Below are 20,759 nucleotides of genomic sequence, written 5' to 3' on the forward strand. Positions count from 1 at the left end.
AGATAAGGATAGTGCTGACAAATCAACTTCCAATTCATTAGGCGCCCGCCGCCGAGCAGCGTGAAATTGATAAACAGATTTCGGATTTCAAAACATACTTTCGCTTTAGTTCCTTTACATATTAACAAATATATATCGGAAATTCTATTTGATATAATCGAAAGTTTAAGCTTACTTTTATAAAATTGCTCTTACAGTCTGCAAAAAATAATAAGCCAGATGCAATTCGAAAATTAAGGAAAAACGTAATCATCAACATTAACTGAAATAGATAATTAGATAATTTTAGCTTATACGTCCATTATACATAAAATGCACACGCGAAAACGTATTCTGCACTTACGCACACTCATATGCGCAGTCGTAAAAGGTCTTACGCGCACGCGTGAACGCCTCTGCGCATGTGTCAACGTGGCGCATGCGCAGAAAGTTTTTAGTTTTGATGTCCGGATTATAGATCATTCCGAATTATGGGTGTCCGAATTAACGACTTTTGACTGTAATAACTAAATAATACAATTCAGGATTAATTGTCTCAGTGTGCGATAGATGCAAGACAAAATTTAACGGAAGAACTTGCCTTTCGTTGCTAATTTCATGCTACATACAATAAAAAGTAATATGAATATAATAAAAATAATGTATAGCAGACACTGTTAAGCTAGGCTAAAATTATATTTTACTGCGTCAAAGGAACTTCATTTAATGTAGCAGATTGTGCTGTTCCTTAACTTTCTGATTCGATATCCAGCTTATTATTTTTTTTAGACTGTCATTATTACAGCAATTTTATGAAAATTAAAGTTTGAATATTCGATTATATAGAAAAGAGTTTCTAATTTTGGAGCTGCTACAGGATCTATAAAGTGAAACATTAAACAAAATGTGAAGTTGCTGCAAAAAATGGATATAGGTATATTTGTCTCAAAATTTTACGAGGAGTATGGCATTGGAAAGTCAACTGTATATGTCATAAGAAAACAGAAAAAGGAACTTTATGAATTTTTTATGGATTTTGACACTCCACTTGCCATGACGATCACGGCAAAGTGATGACTGAATGGTAAGACAGCGTCGCAACGAGGGCATGCTATTGATGGGTCCAATGTTAATGGTTCAAGCCAAAATATTTCATGAAGAAATTAACTAAAAACTTAGTGCACATGTTCAACAGGTTGGTTAACCAAATTTTAAAACCACAGTGGTATAAGGAAATTAAAAATTTCAGGTGAATAAGCTTCAGTTGATACTGAAGCTTCTGAACTATTTGCTGATGAAGTTATTGAACTCATTAATAGTGAAATGTTATCTCCAGGACCATTTTACAGCGTCGATGAAACTGGTCTTTTCTGGCGAAATACCTTGGCAACCCTTATAGAAAAGGCTCTGACTTGTGTCAAAGATTCCAAAGCAAGACTAACAATTTTAGCATGTGTAAATGCTGTAGGAAGGCACAAGTGTAAACTTTTCGCAATCGGGAAAAATACGACCTCAAGCATCTAAAGGCGTATAGATTTCCCACATTATATACCATGCAAATAAAAATAGCATGGATGACACAAGTGTTAATGAATGATTGGTTTGAAAATCATTTCATACCCGAGCCTTGGCAAAATTTTAAATCGGTCGGTTTACCTTGATGACACAAAAATTATCCTGATTGTAGATAACTGTTTGGATCACATTTCACTTACTTTAAGTGAAAGATAATACATTTGTATTATTTTTTCCTCGAAACTGTATGTCCATCATTCAGCTTATGGATATCAGACTAGTGTACATGCTGAAATACAAATATAAAGTAAAATCCATGTTAAATTTCTTGAATAATGGGCAAAATTATTCAAGAATTTTTCAAATATTTTAGCATAAAATCTGCCGTGTGCAGTATCGCAAGATCGAGGGGTGTGTCTCCAGACACTTCAAAAAATGCTTGGCATAATTTATGGCCAGCTACCATATTTCATAGTGAGGATGATGAAAATGATAACTGCGAATATGGAGGTTTTTGGATATCACAAACCAAAGGTGATACTTTCCAATTGATGGATTTTGTAAAGAAATATGGAGAAGCGATAATAAATGACAAAGATATAACAGAAGCTTTTGATTACGATGACAAAGCTCTAAGCATCAATCAACTAATGAACAGCGAAATTTGTAGTAAGGTTCTAGATCCAGAAAATACTGCTACAAATAGAGAAGAAAGTGACAGAGAGGTTACTGAAAACGAAGATAATTTGATTGACCAAGTTAGTCGGAATTCTAGACACTGCAACCACATGATTTCAGTAGAATTTTGTAACTGAATAAGAGATCATGTCTGTCTATAGAATTAAAGAGAAAGTATTAGCACAAAAAATTAAGCAACTTAAACATTCTGCATTGAAAGTAATGTTTTATAAAACAAACAAATAAATATTAAGCTCTTTTTTTTTTTTTTTTTTATAAATTTTGATGCCCTTTAGATCATAAATCACGATTTCATATTTTTAATTTTATAATTTCTAGATGCCATCTCACTAGATTTAAATTGATGACCTAATATCCGGAAAAAAACACAAATTCGGAATCGCAAAAGTCCCGACGAGTTCAGATATTGGACTTTGTAGTGTAGAACAAACTTCTACCAGAATTATTGGCAACAACTCAACCAACTTTTATGTTTGGTGGACGTTCACAGTAATAAAAATAAATTCTCTTTTATGACTGAAATGTATTCCTCCCACACAAATTTTAAATAATTTTAAATACAGTACAAAGTCTGTAATCCGGACTCGTCGGGACTTTGGCGATTCCAGATTATAGATCATCAATTTAAATCTTGTAAGATGGCATGCAGAATTATACAATTAAAAAATATGAAACCATAATTTATGAAATAAAGAGCAATTATGATATAAAGGGTATCAAAATTTACAAAAAAAAAAAAAGCTTAATATTTATTTGTTTACTTTATTAAACATTTCTTTCATTGTAAGTTGTTTAAGTTGCTTCGTTTTTTGTGCTAATACTTTCCCTTTAATTCTATAAACAGACATAATTTCTTGTTCAGTTACAAAGTTCCACCTATCGGAAGTGGTATTTTCTGGATCTAGAACCATACTACAGATTTCGCCGTCCGTTAATTGATTGATGATTGAGGCATTGTCGTCGCAATGAAAAACTTCTGTTATATCATTTTCATTTATTACCGCTTCTCCACATTTCTTTACAAAATCCAATAACTGGAAAATTTCACCTTTAGTTTGCGATGTCCGAAAACCTTCAAATTCGTGGCTACCATCTTCATTGTTCTCACAACGAAATATGGCAGCTGGCCATAAATTATGCCCAAGAAGGTTGATTATGCCAAGCATTTTTAAAGGTATCTGGAGGCGCATCCTCCCAATGTGCATCCACATGCTTAAACGCGCATTACATGCATGCGTAAAGCATACCAAAAAAAAGTTTGTGGCTTTGAGGTCCGGATTATAGATCATTCCGGATATGGACGTCCGGATTACAGACTTTGTACTGTATAGGCTTTTGATATTCAAGTTGGCAACAAAAAATATGATTGTTTTTATTATTTTGAGTGGAAATTTTCCCCACTGATTTGGCCTTTTTAACAAGAATTCTATTTTTTACAAACTCAACTATTCGGAATTTTCCTGTATCTAGGATTCAGTATTTCCTCATCTTTCCAGATAGTCAAGCCTTTACCATAGCACAGAAAATACATAAAAACACTTTTAACACTGAAGGTGAGAAGATTTTTATATGGCATTCATACAGTAAAAACTGCAGTTAAAATATTTAGTACGCTCTGATTAGCTTTAAAAACAAATGTCCATATCTTTGTATATAAAATTTACATTTATTTATTTAATTAATATTTCTAATAAAAATAAGCATTTCGTTATAGAGTGGAACATCAGATCACAAATGCTACACTTCACTAACAGTTCAGTTTATGAACAAATTATTTAAACAGAAAACGCAACAGATGAACACACAATGTTTCCAGTTATGAACACTCAAGTTGGCAGTGTTTTGAGGTAATCTCTGTTACAGAATTAACATTCAGGAACTTCTGAAGATATAATTTTAGCATTTTCTATTCCTTAGTTCCCATTTACAAAACCCTGAAGCAAGTGAAATTACAGTAGCGTGAATTCAGGCTCTGGAAAAATAAGGTAGGTTGGAGAGATATTTATATCAGCATATTGTGCTTCTAGACCAGAGGTTCCCAACCCCATGGTGCTCATGGCCCAATTCACCTTGAAAAAGCAAATGGTACCTGCTGTCCAACAAATATTCTAAAATGTGCTCTTAGGGGCAATAAGATTGTGAACCCCTGCTCTAAACAAAACAAGTGTTATGAATTTAACAATGAAAATGTGAAAAGGTTGCTAGAGAATCGTGAAACTGAGCTCAACAAGAAAGAACTACAACTTCAGAAATAGTAACAAAAGGCAACTAAGGAAGAAATGAAGGAAAAAAAAAGTTATCCTTGTTCTCTGATGTGCAAAATTGTGCAAATTGAAATAAGATGCAAAGTATTTCCTGTACTGATATCACACTCATAAAGATATAGCATGCTACAGCATTTGCAATTTCAATGGCAATATCATGTTTTACTTTAAAAATATTTTTAAATACAAGCAACAACAAATTGTACTGAAAAAATTTTGAGTGAAACAGGAGGATAATCTCAAGGACAATCAAATGATGCATAGAGGTAAAGAAACATAAAAGAAGCTGTTAAAGACATTTTTGTAGAGGGGAATTTCACACTCAAATAATAACAACTAAATCATTTTCACTTATGCCATCCACTCTTCTTCATAAATATACCATAAAATTAAATTTAAGTTTTTGATCTATATTGACCTGCTTTGTGTTTATCTTTGTTTTATATCTATTAATTTCCTTAGGTTTAGGGTCATGAACTTGCATGCACGGCACTGTTGTAAGGCTAAATAAGCAACCATCTCTATTTTAGGAAGGAATGAATCTATTTTATATTTCTATGAGGAACATCACAGGAGCAAATTAAATTCACAAACCAAAGATTCACTGTAATAATTTTTCATGACACTGATAAACGAGCTGAGTTCGAGGTTCGGTGAAATTCAATATGGAGACATTTTCGCACATATGTTCAAAGAATTTCACACATTTTTTACTCTGACTGTAAGTATGAAAAAGGAAGAGGTTCATGGAAAGACATTCAATATCTATCCTTTCTTCTTGAAGATAATCATTTTTATCAGCATAAAATATTTACCAAATTATTCATAATTATCATTATCTTAATACAATCATCATCAGTTCATCTCATATTCCATTATCATATGATCTAGTTCTTTACTCTGCAGCACAAAAGTGGCAAATTTCCTTCCCTTGCCTTTAAACCCTTTCAAAATGATACTCCTTCAAAAAAGGTGCAGGAATGTACCTACATCAACCACCATTCACAAGAATGCTCTAGTATAAAAGTATCAGTATTTTTAAGAAGGCTATTTTCTTCAAATTAAAAAATGAACTGATATTGACAATGCTGTAGGCACTTTTATGATGGATACCTCTATAAAGCCTTTACTCTTGACCAATTGTGGCTACTTTATGTAAAGATGCCCACACCGTCGATTGAAAAAAAGTGAAAACAACTATGAAATAATTTTTGTAACTGCTTCCCATCCTACAAAATACAAATATTTATAAACTTTTTCCCCTTCCAAAGATTACTTTTACGTCTGAAACTGGCCTTAGTTTACAATAGAAATGTTTCTTTTCCCCCTTTCAGTAGCTGTCAAGTCTTATTCGGAAGTTCCTGCCAAATCAACCTGGACCACCTACTTGTTACACTCAAGGATGTTGAGTAGTGTAACACTACCCAAGTGAAAAATTTCTTTCTTGTTCCCTACTGTCTTGTTTAAAAATTAATAAAGAGGATTTCCCAAAGGGATATGCCTTCAAATGAGCAGTAATTCCCGTTGCAATGTCAGCTGAAAAGAAGGGTGGAAATGTATTTCTATTTCCCATATTTATTAAATACTTTTAATGATCTTGATATAGAACCCTGCTCTGGAGAAAGCATTACCAGTTAAGCCATATATAATGTTTTTCGCCACATTCTGGGGGGGGTAGGACAACATGAGTCTCTCTAGGGAATAATGATTCAGGTAACATTTAAACCTGATAAATGTGTCTCATTGCTCACACCTGATGATTTTCAACACTATTAGGTAAGAAGTGCTCAAAAAGTCAAATCAACGAGCCTGTCTCAGGAAAGCTAAGTGAAAGGCAAAGACAGATTAGAATTGGAATCATTAACTACAGCTGAAAGATTTTTACGAATCTGACTTTGTTTTTCTTCCCTGGTTGGAACTTTTTTGAATTTTTATTCTACAGTTTTGTTTATAGCTCATGCTTATCTTTCATCATTTTCCTTCCTGCAGCTGAAAAAGGTTCTATTTAACCTTCGAAACTTAGTGCTGCAGATATGCAACTTAATGCTGATTCTTGTTGATATTCAGCATTTGTTCTTTGGCCATGCCATTTTTTTTATTAATATAGTGAATAGTTGTTTGAAATCATACATAAGACATTTTAGTGTATGAAAATTCTTTTTTTTTTTTTTTTTTTAATTAATTTTCATGTGGATTTGTTCAAAGCCAGTCTCAAATTGTAAGTAATAAACATGATGAGCACATTTACCAAAAAGCATCTGATGCTGAAAAAGGATATTAACACCACAACAGTCCCAGAATGCATGCTGATTTCAACTACTCCTCAAGACATTATATACTGTACAAACTTATGCATATACGAGGGTTGGAACTTTAATAGTGGCAACACAGCTGAAAAAACGCTACGCTACAAAACTAAAGAATAACACGTATACCACACGTGAACTTCATACCTACCTTACCTCTCAGCAAAAAGACTCGTCCTGCCTACATCACGCGCATGTGGAGTGACACGAAGAACGAATCCTTGTATTAGCTTGCGGTCTAAAGTAAGTGTTGTCAGGATGTTCTCAAAACAAGAACAACGATGTTGCATAAAAATTGAATATGCCAGAGGTTGTACAGCACGACAGTGTCATCAAGGGCTTCAAAAGGCTTGTGGGGAATCTGCATTGCCTTACAGAACCGTAGCAAGATGGGTGAAAGCATTCAATGAAGGATGCCAAAACGTGGCAGACATGCTGCGGCCAGGTCGTCCGAGTGTCAGTGATGCAGGCGTGCAAGCTGTTGCCGCACTAATGGACAGTGATCACCGCCAAACGATTCGTCAGCTGGCCAGACAAACAGAATTAGCGCATACGACTGTGCTGCACATTCTGAAGGAACGCCTTTCCATGAGAAAAATTGCTTCACGATGGGTTTCCACGGAAAATGGTTTGACGATGATTGTCTTCACGATGGGTTTGACGGAAATGCAGAAATGGCCACTATACGATGCTGCTCGAACCCACCTGGAGCGCTATGAGCGCGAAGGAGATGCTTTGTTATGCCGTATCATTACGCTGGATGAGACTTGGGCCCGATCGTACCAGCCAGAACTGAAACGCCAATCAAACGAATGGCGTCGTCACTTGTCACCACGACGTTCGAAATTTTGTCAGAACCCCAGCAATGTGAAAGTTATGGTGATTCTCATGTACGACTGTGATGGTGTCACCCTAACGCATACTGTTCCCCCACAGCAGACCGTCACTGCGCAGTATTACTGCTCATTTTTGGAGCACAATCTCCAACCAGCTTTGAGAAAAAAACGGCGACACTTTCTGCAGAATGCTTCTCTCATTTTGCATGACAATGCTCGGCCGCATGCAGCGCAAGCTGTGACTGATTTGTTCAAGCGATGGGGCTGGAAAGTGCTTTACCATTCATTATACTCCCCAGATCTAAGCCCTTGAGACTATGACTTAATTCCTAAAATGAAGGAACCACTTTGTGGCACTCGCTTCCAAACTGTTCCTGAGATTCTTGCGGCAGTAGACCGGTCCATTCAAACTATCAACAAAACAGGCGCTGCTACAGGTATTCTGCGACTTCCACATCATTGGAAACGGGCTGTACACAATGCTGGCGACTATATTGAAGGACTGTAAAACATGGTGACATGAATCACTTTTGTATTCCTTGTAAATAAATAGTTGCCACTATTAAAGTTCCAACCCTCGTATTTGACAATGTGTCACAAAATATCTATCTGTGTGTAGGGGGGAAATCTTAATTATACAGTTGAATTCTTAAACAAAATGTCTAAAAATCTAGAATTCACACATTTTGATTTGTGTGATATCCAAAAAAAAAAAAAATTGTTGCTCAGCATAATGATTAGAAACATGTAGCCACAAATAATATATTTAAAAATACATCTTCAGTACCAAATAATGTGAAGAAAATCAGTGCATGCAGTTTGCTTGTTATATGCTCTGTTTGAGTGAAAATAACATAATACAAAAAGCTCATTAAAGGATACATGTAACATTCAAAAAATAAAATCTAAAATAAATTTACAGTAAAACCTCTTTTCTTTTTTTTTTTTTCTTACTTTTGCATATCACAGTTCTACAGAAAATTTTCAAGGCAAGATATATTCCTTTCAAAACACTTTCCTAAACCATTAAAATATTTACCCAGTCCAGCAGCAATAACAGGAACAGGGAGGTCAAAATAAAAGCAAACATACGAAACAAGAAGAAAGTCGGCATAGCTACGATGGGTTGGCAAATACAGTACTGGATACTGAGTTGAAAGACTGCCAATCTAAAATAAAAACCATTTGCTATTAGGCTAAACATAATAATATAGCAATAAAACTCAAATTCAAAATCTTTACTTGGAAAAAATGGTATTTAAATAAATGCAGAAAAGCAGTTTTCCCAAAATTTTTCACTTTTAAAGAACCCTTGTGAAATAACAATAGATGTGAATAAAACAATATTTTTTCATATTTTTAATAATAATCACTAATAGGAAAAAATGACTATCATTTTAGTCATTTATTCTAAATATAGGTGTACATAAATAATAATTTTTTTCAGTACTACAATTTATAACAAATATTAATATGAAATCTGCACCTATTTTTTCAAACATAAATGCTGAATGTGAAGTCTAATTTTTGATATATATATGTAGATATCTTCCACAGAAAGGAGACAATTTCTATTCTTACGCTTAAGACTAGTTAAACACGAAAATGCTTGTTCATACATGTACAATGCTGGAAACCGGAGCAATAAATTAATTGCTTTCATATGAATTGTTGGATACCCACATACAATGGAAATTCAGAATTCCTAAAAAAAAAAAAAAAAAAAAAAAAAAGCCATTAAATCTAATTTTCAATTAACCATTGTAAGTCACAAAGCTTTTCTTTTAATGTGAGGTTCTGAGGATAAACGAAGTGGGAAAGAATGGCTGCTCCTTCACCTAATCATAACAGTATCGTAACCAACCTCATTGATCCTACACTTTTTGCATCGCTAAGCCTTTCAATGCCATTGTAGAGTTTAAAGAAAACTGCTGAGAAATAAATCTCTTTCCATGTAATAAATATATGTGTATATAGGTGTGTATGTGTGGTGGCATGCTTCTTTTTATTTGTAAGCATGGCAAAGTGCTCACCAATGAGAAAACACAAGATCACATGACCACTTCTCGGAGACACAAGCAACAATAAAGTTTATGAAATTAAAAATAACACTGAATTATGATTATTAGGAAGTGATTCCATTTTTAAGATGCCATGGGCAAGCCTTCTTTTATTTCTTTTTATTTTTATGTATAATCTTCATGTTAATTAAGTCTTTATGTTTATGTGTCTTCGTAATTAAATTGCTAAATGTTACTACTGCCGCCTTCAATAAGATAGTTCTAAGGTATAACCACAACCCACATGGGTGCTCAATAGGTTGAACTCTATTTCTTCATCTCTTGGCGAAAAGGCTTTGTCTAGAGATATTTGTCTAATTTATTTTTTGTTAGAAAATGTCAATCCAGAAGCATGCCGTTTATGGTCACAAAATGTTGGTAAAGAAGAATTTTCTAACTTAGAAAGATTTTTGAAATTCTTAAACTCAAGATAGGTTTCACTCGAAATGTTAAACACTCCTAATACTGAAAAGTGAGTATTGCATAAAAATGAATGCTCTGTTTCTAAGAGTGTTTCGCATAATAATAAACATTGTTCTAAAATGTCAGCACTGCAATGGTTTTCATACTTTATCAAAGTGTTATAAATTTAAAGATGCAGATATTACGGGTAAAATATCATCCAGAAGAATTTATTATGCTTCAATTGTTTTGGGAATCATAAAGTAAAATTTTGTTCATCGCAAACTTTATGTTCTACTTGTAAAGCAAACTATCATATGAAGATATTAAAAGTAATAATGTAGTAGTGTCAAATTCATCTTCATTTGATGAACAAATTTGTAATTCAGAGAACAAAACAATACTTTAAGTTTTTCTATTCAGGATCAGAGTACTTCATTTTTACCAACAGTGGCAGTAATAACTTATGATTCTGCTGGTCAAGGTCACAAATGTATCATCCTTTTTTACAGTGGAAGTGAAGCTTCTTTTATCAGTGAGTCATTTATTCGACTGTTAAATATATGCAGACAAAATGCCCACATTTGCATAAAGGGACTTGGTGATTCTGAAGCAGCTTTGACTCGCGGTTATGTAAATGTAGATTTTTTTCCAAAATCAGAGTTGATAAAAAATGGTATTTTAATACAAGCATATATTCTTAAAAAATTTACTTTGCATTTGACTTCAGAAAAGATTGATAACAAAGACCTTGATTATTTGAATTCAATTAATCTAGCTAATCCGAATTTCAGTACGCCCAAACAAATAGACATGATAATTGGAGCTATTTCTTTTCTCTGCTTCAGCCAGGGCAAACTGTTGTCTACAAAAATGTAATTGCACAAAATACTATTTTTGGTTAAGTTGTATCGGGCAGAATTAAAACAGAAGGCAGTACTCCACATCACATTAGTGTTAATCGCATATGTTTACATATTGAAGATAAAATCAATGCAACACTTAAGCATTTTTGTTAATTGGAAGAATTAACGTTTCAAAACCAGAAGTCAACGGTTGAAGAAGAGTTTTGTGAGAAGCATTTTTAAGAAAACTATCGAGTAAATGAGAATGGCAGATTTGTCGTCCGACTGCCCATTTTCAGTAAAGCTGAAGAGTTAGGCGCCTCCAAACCTTTGGCTATTTCCCGTCTTCTATCCATGGAAAGAAAATTTGATTTAGATAAAGAGCTTGGTAGGTAATACAAGGAGTTCATGCAAGAATATGAAACTTTAAATCATATGGCTTCAGTTGTTCGGACTGAAGAAAATAATCAAGTGTATTATCTACCGCATCAATGCTGTTATTAAACCAAGTAGCTCTATCACTAAAATTCACGTAATATTTGACAGATCATGTAAACCTAAAAATTCAGTTCCTTTGAACTCTGTTTCAGGGGTAGGTACAACACTACAATGAGATATACTTTAAATATTGTTCAATTTTCATATACATAAAATAGCTTTTTCTGCTGACATAGAAAAAAAACGTACCACAAGATTTTAGTAGATAATGAGGATCAACATTTATAAAGAATTGTTTGGAGAGAATCTGTTAATTCAAGAATACAGACATATAAATTATGTACAGTTACTTATGGCACTGCATCTGCATGGTACGGTTCTTAGAGACACACTGTTTGTGGCAAATTATCTTGGATTTAGAACAGAATCATCTTTATGTATCTTCCATTCTTAAAAACGATTTCTAAGTAGATGATTGTTTATTTGGATCAAACAGTTTAGAGGAAGTAATTAATCTATGCTCTAAGTTTTCACAGTTATAGGAGAAACGTGGATTCAGTTTAAGGAAATCAAGAGCAAACTACCCTAAGCTTCTCGAAAATTTATCCATATATAATCAAGAAGAAAGTGACCTGGAAGTTCACTCAGATGATTGTGCCAAAACTTTATGATTGTTTTGGAACTCTACAGAAGACGTATTTTAATTTAACATTTCTATGGATTTCGGGACAGAAATTATAAAAGAAAGTTCATTTCTCAATCTTCTAAAATCTTTGATTCCCTTGGCTTGCTATTGCCCTGTACAGTCAAGCTGAAAATGTTTTATCAGCAGTTGTGGCTTTTAAAACTTGACTGGGATGCCCCACTGCCTAAAGAATGTGAAGAGAAGTTGCAGCAACTTCAAGATCTCAGTAATGTTAAAATTTCCAGGTGGCTTCAAACTATCGGGTTGGAGAGAAAGTTCTGTGGTATTTTAAATAGGCAGGTGATTTTTCTTGTAAATAAAAAAAACATCTGGCTAGTGAGTCAATCGGATTTTTTTTTTTGTTTTTTTAGCTGCTGTATAATATAAAAGGTGCCCTTTTTTACTGTTCATCATTTACTTGTAATATTTAAAGGGGAAAACATGTCGGTAGATAAAGTGCATTTACGACACTGCATTTTATATGAATTCCAAAAAGGAAGCAACGCATCTGTTGCATGTAAAAATTTATGTGCGGTATTTGGAAAAGATATTGTAAATGTTCGTACTTGTCAAAGATGGTTTAGCAAATTTCGTTCCGGGCACCTGAGCCTCAAAGAAAGTGTTCGATCTGGACGACCATCCAAGATCGATAATACGTTTTGCGACCCATGTTGGAAAATAATCCACATTTAACAAGTCGACAAATTGCAGAAGAGTTTGGCATTCATCATACAACTGTTGGAGATCACATTAAATCTCTTGGGTTTGTGTTAAAGCAAAGTGTTTGGGTTCCACATGAATTAACGGAAAGAATTTGTCTGATCGTGTAAGAATATGTTCATCACATCTGATTAGACACAATGTGGAGCCATTTTTGGACAGGCTGGTTACTGGAGATGAAAAGTGGATTCTTTACGAGAATATTAAAAGAAAAAAATCTTACTGCAAACCAGGAACATCATCAGCAACAGTTCCAAAACCAAGTATCCATCAACGAAAAGTACTGCTTTGTTTGTGGTGGGACAGGAAAGGTCCAGTGTATTACGAGTTGATGAAACAGGGAAAAAACATCAACGCGGATCTGTACTGCAATCAGCTGGATAAATTGAATGCAGCTATCAAAGAAAAAAGGCCAGCATTAGCGTCCAGAAAAGGAATAGTGTTCCATCACGATAATGCTCGCCCGCATACTGCAGTGGTGACACTACAAAAACTGAATGCGTTAGGATGGGAAATCCTTAGTCACCCCCCGTATTCACCTGACATTGCACCCTCTGATTATTACCTGTTCAGATCTCTGCAAAATTATCTAACGGGAAAAAAATTCAAGTCTTTTGAAAGTGTTTCTAAGGCAGTTGCTGACTATTTTAACTCCACGGATGAGAACTTCTACAAAACAGGAATTTACAGGTTACCTGGAAGATGGCAACAGGTTGTAACAAATAACGGAGCATATATAATTGATTAATATTAAACACATATTTTTATAAATGAATTCAAATATTTTCTTTAAAATACGACAGAACTTTCCCTCCAACCCAATACATCTAACCACGTCTATCTGCATGGTTTTTGTGATTCGTCAGAATCTGCTTACGCTGCTGTCATCTATTGTGTTCAACTAACATCTCACAATAGGAATGAAGTTAATTTGATGGTTGCTAAAACCAAAGTCGCACCCATTAAGCAAGTGTCTAAGACTGGAACTCCTAAACGCATTGCTCCTTGCCTAATCAAAGCTGTCCATAAGGTCTTCTGCAGCACTGAACTTTACTTGCTATGCTTAGACTGACTTTAAGGTGGTTCTCTGTTGGTTAGCAGTTCATCCTAAAAAATGGAAGCTTTTTGTGGCAAACAGTACTTCAGAAATACATAGACTCCAACCTTCAGCAAACCTTGTCAGTAGTCAACGCGCGAACGACATTTTTACAACTTTGAAAATGTGCGCGTAGCGTATGTTGTAATTAACCATTCATTAATTTTAAATTAATAATTAATTGTAATCAATTTTATTACATTTAAAATCCATATACATATAAAACTGAATAATTAAAAATATACCTTGTAAATTATATGCACATTTAATTAGAAATTTTCTTTTAACTCCTCAAGCATTCACTAATAAAAAGTACTTCAAATCACTACTAATCATAGAAAAAATCAGAAGCTATAAATCATATCTTTATTCTGGATATGATTTCTACAGGGAAATAAAATTTAAATAACCAAGAATGATACATATAAGTATTAAACAAAATACGCATAATTTATGAATGCAAAGATTTATATGTAGCATGCTTAGCAAGCTTAAGTTCTGATTTTGAGAATGTTTTTTTATAACACAGTTCTTCATTTGCCTGCATATTTATTTTTTCAATCAAAACTGCTTCAAGAGTTTTAAGACCTAAATTTGGTCGAAATTCCGTCTGATTTTTTTTTAACAATAGAAAAAATTCTTTCGCAAGCTGCATTTGAATGAGGTATTATTAAGACAGCAAGCATTACAGAAGGCAATACTTTGTATTTAATACACCCATTCATATTTTTTAATTTGGCAATTTCTCCCCATGCTATATCAATACGCAAATCTACAATTTCTTTCAAATCATCTACTTGATACATGGAAAATTCAATTTCTACTTGATTAAGACATTTTTCATCAATAATGGATGGAAAAGTATTCATCAAGTAAAGAACAGATGAAAATGAGACTTCAGTTCTCAAGTTGATGTCAGCAACTTCAGCATGTTTTAGAAATGGATCACTCAGTGGAAATTTATCAATTATATATGAACATGCAGTTACAAAAAAAGCTCGCACAGAATTGAAAAATGATTTCACTTCACTTTCATTCAACTTAACATTTTTTAAATATAGTCTTGTTTCCGCACCAATCACTAAATTTTCATTTTCTTTTTGTTTACTATACTTCTGAAATGGAATAGACGTTAGAGTAACATCTTCATTTTCTTTAGAAATTACTGATGGTTTTACGAATCTAACAAATAAATTCATTAAAAGTTCAAAAAGTTCTCTTCTCAATTTATGTATATAAGGAGCTTGTTGTTGCAAATTAATATTTACTGTTATAAACAAAGGCAAAGTATTTTTCAAAAATAACAAGTACAATTTGGTGGTCGGTGACTGTAAAATTTTTTTAATGTTTTGCAATCTCTTTCCTTCATTCTCACTGTTATCTGGTTTATCTCCAAAAAAATTTATCACAGCATCCCACTGTTCCAAAATCCTTGTTATAGATTCTAAAAGAGACAACCATCTCGTACTGCAATATTTCAAAATTTTATGAGATTTTGCATTCTGTCCCAAAATTTGTTGAGCAACTTTGAAGCTATGCTTCCGTTTCGAACTTTTCTCCAAGTAAAAATATATATCTATTATCAACATTTCAATTTCTGAGCCAATTAATTTTTCAGTAGCTTTTTTTGCAGCTATATGCAAGAGGTGGCACGGACAACCTCGGGTGATTATACTTGGTTGATGCATTTTGATAAATGATGCTACACCTTTAAACTTTCCAATCATATTACTAGCATTATCTGAAGAAAATGGTAAGCAATTTTTCCATTCTAAACCTTTGTTTTTAAAGTTTTCATTTATACAATTAAAAATACCTTCTCCTATATTATTCATGCATTCTAAAATAGAAATCAATGAAGTAATTATCACTCTCTTTTCTTTACTGTAGTATGTTATAACCAATGGGTACAGTTTGCTATCATTGTTATCATTACTTCCATCAGTACTTAGAGAAAATGATGTACTGCACACTGATTTTATAATATCAGCAACAGTATTTTCTGCAAGCGTTTTCACAATAGCAGCAGTTTTGGTATGACCGCAGCTAAATTTTTTTGCTATGGCAGAATCCGGAAACATTGCTTTGAAAAGCTCTTTGGAATGATCCGAAACAGAAAGCGGTAGATTATGTTCAATTAAAAAACGAACAAAATAGCATTCGGCTTTTATAGGATCTGTTTCATCATCTTTTATTAAGAAATTTGTTATTTCTTTAGATTTTACGGTGCCAAGTTCTATATGCTTTTGAGAAAACACATGCCGTTTACAGTCATCTTTTCCGCCATGAGCAACTGAGAAGTCTTTGTTGCATACACTGCAGTGTGCGTGATTCACAGAAATTTCGGACACTTTAATGCATGGAAATTCTGAAGAAAATGAATCTTTAAACTTCTGCTTTGATAATTTTGGCTTCTTCGTTCGAGGCAGCATTATGATTAAAAATCTTTCACCTGATTCACAGTTCACAAGACACACGCTAAGCTCTCGCCGTAAACTACACAATGCAGCCGAATGCAGCCTAAACACGCATCAGCGAGGAACCTGGGAGACAGACAATTGGGTGGAACTATTGATAAGTCGTTAACGGTTGGAGTTACTGATCTACGATTGGCTAATTCTTCAAAACTAGGAACGCACTCAACACGTGATATATGATAACACGAGTATTCAGCCAATCATCGGATGAATTAGTTGGTTCCGTTTTGCGTACTGGTTCTCCTGCTCTTGTTTCTGTAAAATCCATAGTTTTTTCCTTACTTTTCGTAGCTCGTAGTTTTTCATGAATTTCCGTAGAAACTACGGAGAATCCGTAGTAGTTGGAGTCTATGGAAATATTAGATGCTATTCCCTATCGACAGTGGAGCTATATTTCATCGAAACAGAACCATCCTGATCTTCCTTCTAGAGGAACTGATCCTAAACTTCTACCAAACATATCCCTATTATGGCATAGGCCATCATTCTTAACGTTCAACAGTTCAAAGTGGGCTCTACTATGTTCTGTCAGTAATGAGATCAGTAGTGATGTAACTGTCTTAACTGAACAAATTTGTATAATAGCTTATTTGAAGATGGCACTCCGGATAATTTATTTCAGAACTGTTCTTTATCTAAATTAGTTAATGTAATTTCTTTTTGCTTAAGATATATTTTTAGGAGCAAAGAACAGGTCTTTGGTTCTGAAGATAATAGGTTGAAAAATCCTGCAGTAGCATCTTTATCTAATGAAAGGCAAGAAGCTATGAAGTTGATCATTAAATGGATCCAGTTTGTGCACTTCCATAAAGATATAAAAGATATCAAAAATAATTCATCATTAAGTCCTAAAAGTGTTTTAAGCTCACTTTTTCCTTTTCTAGATGATAATGGTGTTTTACAGGTGGGAGGGCGTCTGCAAAATTCTGACTTGGCATTCAATGCTAAACAACTCATAATTATCCTGGGTCAACACAGAATTGCCTTGTTACTTGTTTAACAATATTATATAACTTACATTAATGCAGGGCATTACTAATTAACATTTACTAGCTAACATTTTAAAACTACTAGTTTTTAAATTTACTAGTTAACATTTTAAAACAAAACTATTGGATTGTAAACGGTATGAAACTTATTCAGTCTTTTACCCATAAATGTATTGTTTCTCACAGATATAAATTATCATCTAATAATTAATGGGAAACTAAAAAAACAAAGAGTAACACTTCAGAGACCATTTTTTAGCACAGGTATTGATTATGCCGGTCCTGTAATTTTGAAATGTTACAAAGGTCGTTGCCTTAAGACCACTAGAAATTATATAGCTTTACTTGTATGTCCAGCTTCCAAAGCTTACCATATTGAGGCAGTTAGTGACTTAACTGCAGATTCTTTCATTGCTGCTCTTGGGTGATTTGTATCAAGGCGTAGTACACCTCGATATTTATGTTCGGATAATGGTACGAACTTTGTTGGGCCAAAAAGAAAATTGTCCGCATTGGACACTCTGCTACTTTCACTTAACTGCAATGAACTGTAAATTATTTGGCTCAAAATACTATGAAATGGAAAATGATTCTACCTGCTTCTCCCCATTTTGACGATTTGTGGGAGTCAGGAATCAAGTTCATAAAATTTCATTTGGAAAGAATGATAGGAGAGACAAAGTTAACATTTGAGGAATTAACTACTTTACTAAATCAAACTGAAGCCGTGTTAAATTCATGACCATTGACTATAACTAATCACACTGATATATCTAATTTATATGCCTTGACTCCATCACATTTTTTAACTGGGGATGTTTTACTAGCATACCAGAACAGAATTTTTCTAATATTCCCAACCACACTTTATTAAAAAGATGGGAATTATTACAGCAAATGAAACAAGCTTTTGGAAGAGATATTATAAGGAGTACTTAAATTCCTTACAACTTCCAAATTTGTCTGTAGGTGATATTGTATAGGGTGCGGCAGCGTTCATAGCACAATTTGACTTGCGTAGCACAATGGCGTACTGCCTGAATGCGTGCCAGCTTGTGCCGCATTCGCGTACTAATGAGCTGTCATTTCGAGTGTGACAGTGATATGGATCATTGGAGAGCACAGCATCATGCCTTTGCTGTTGAAAGTTATTTCAAGAATAACTACTCGGTTATTGCTACCCAGCGACTATTTCATCAACATTTCAACTTGGAACGTTATGGGAAAGTTCCAGATGGACGGACCACTGCGACAGATATTTCCAGGTAGAGTAATTTCCTGGCCACCTCGCTCACCTGATCTTTCATGTGCCGACTTTTGGGGCACCTGAAGCAAGACGTTTCCCGAACACGTTGTGGCAACATTCCCAAGTTGAAGGATCGCATCCGAACTACTGTTGGCAATGTCCCAGGGAATACATTACGCCGAGTTATGGCAAGTTTCCAACACTGCCTAGATGAATGTGTTATGCAGAGGGGGTATCATATTAAAAAGTAATCCACGCAATGGACAATAACTTACACATTAGTAAATGGCATACCTTTAACTAATAATTGACATAAGAGGTAATAAATAAATTACAGTTACTGCCTTATGGTGTGCTTTTAATATCCTACTATGAACGCTGCCGCACCCTATATTAATTTAGGAGGACACCATGCCTCCTGGTGTTTGGCCATTAGGTAGCATTATTGAAATCCATCCTGGAAAGGATGGCCATGTTAGAGTTGTTACAGTAAAAATTGTCAACAGCTCTTTTAAAAGACCTATAGTAAAACTATTGCATCAGGAATGATCTATTGTTAATGCAATGGCAAGGGTGGGAGTTAATGTTTAGAGGTATATGTAATATTTGCATTTCTTTTTTTCTTTTGCTTTATTCATTTTCTTAGTGTTCAATTTTATTTTAGCATTTATACAATAATTTTGTTACTGGCAACATGTTTTATTTTACTACTGAGTTTTTGTGAACAGCAACAGTTGTTCATGTTTAATTTTTGGTAGAACAGTGTGGTTAGCCACACTGTGCTGCAGACATTTTTCTGTTAAAGAATATTTCATGATTCAGAATGTTAATAAAGTTTGTCTACAAAGCTGATTCTTTTTAGTTCAAGGCAATTACGAACCTTACTGACATCTCAAAATTAAAAAATGATTTGTCTGATATTAGCAAAGTTGATGACAAACTTCTGGTGGAAAGTTCACCCCAACAGATACCATCGAAAAAGTGGACATTACTTATACACCAGATGAATCGCTATGTAAACAAATGGGAGGAAAAAACCTGTCTTGATAACTCATCTCAAAATTTATTACTTCCGGCTAACGGGTCCAGCTTCAATAAGATCAATTTGTGGAATTATTAGTTGGGAACAATTAAAAGACCATTTGTTAGATGAATTTTCGGATAAAATTAATAGCCTTCAATTACATTAAATAATGGAATCTCTTCGCATGAAACCATTCAAAACTTCACAAGAATAATTTTTAGCCATGAGAGATCTCACACATAAAGGTTCTACTAATGATTTTCCTCTGATTAAGTATGTTCTAAATGGTATTTCTCATTCATCAAACAATAAAACAATTTTGCATGGCTGTAAAGTCACTCCTGAATTTAAAGAAAAAAATTGATGATTTACAAACATTCTTTAAACATTCTTTTTTCAGTTCAAAACATTTTAGGCAAAATACTCAGAAATTTCAGACTATTGCTATAGTTCTAAAGTACAACCACATCCCCCCATATTTATCTATCTCTCTCTCTCTCTCTCTCTCTCTATATATATATATATATATATTAACAACTGAACTGGTAATGCAAGTGACAAAGAAATTCATATAACTGTTGACAAAGTCTCCCGAGTCTAATCAAATACAGCTGAACAGCCAAAGACAACTTTTCAATTATTGGCTAGACCAGTGGTTCTCAACCTTTCTTGTTTAATGCACCTTTTTCACTACTGGTAGAAGATCATTTCCCTTGTTTCCCAAATTAAAAAAAAATACATATGCCTTTATTTGGATTATTTTAAACATGCTTTTACAAATTAAACAAACAAAATACATAGAAAATGTTGACAAATACCAAAACTTAAATAATAGTTTTTGGTAATCGTATGGTAAAACTAAATACAGTGGGTGATCGGTTAACAAACATAATCCGTTCCAAGATTATGTTTGCTATCCGAATTGTTCGTTAACCGATCACCGATTTACCATATATGTTAATGGGAATTCGATTAATTCATTCTGGAGATTCTAAAATTAAATTTTTAAAAAATGTCATGTACAAGTATAATTTCTTAGCAAGTTTATTTATTACAAATATAATACATACATATAGTCTTACTTATTATTCAGTTCTTTTCCTTTCTTTGGGCAATAAAAAACATGTCCAATGTCAGTTGTTTTTCTCTCTCCTTCAGGACTTTCAGGAAATGATTGA

At 33.7% G+C, this 20,759-nt stretch overlaps 1 protein-coding gene across 1 annotated transcript in view; it reads right to left on the bottom strand.

Annotated features, from left to right (window-relative positions):
* Gnpat (dihydroxyacetone phosphate acyltransferase) overlaps nucleotides 1-20,759 on the bottom strand; it is a 99,139-nt gene that overhangs the window by 68,040 nt on the left and 10,340 nt on the right. The window contains 1 exon segment of the mRNA XM_085821987.1: nucleotides 8,639-8,768. Within this exon segment, the coding sequence (XP_085678113.1) occupies nucleotides 8,639-8,768 (130 nt within the window).

This window comes from Stegodyphus dumicola, chromosome 8, assembly GCF_044657685.1.
Source record: "Stegodyphus dumicola isolate Sdum_Otavi_A_Nest chromosome 8, ASM4465768v1".
NCBI lineage: Eukaryota > Metazoa > Arthropoda > Arachnida > Araneae > Eresidae > Stegodyphus > Stegodyphus dumicola.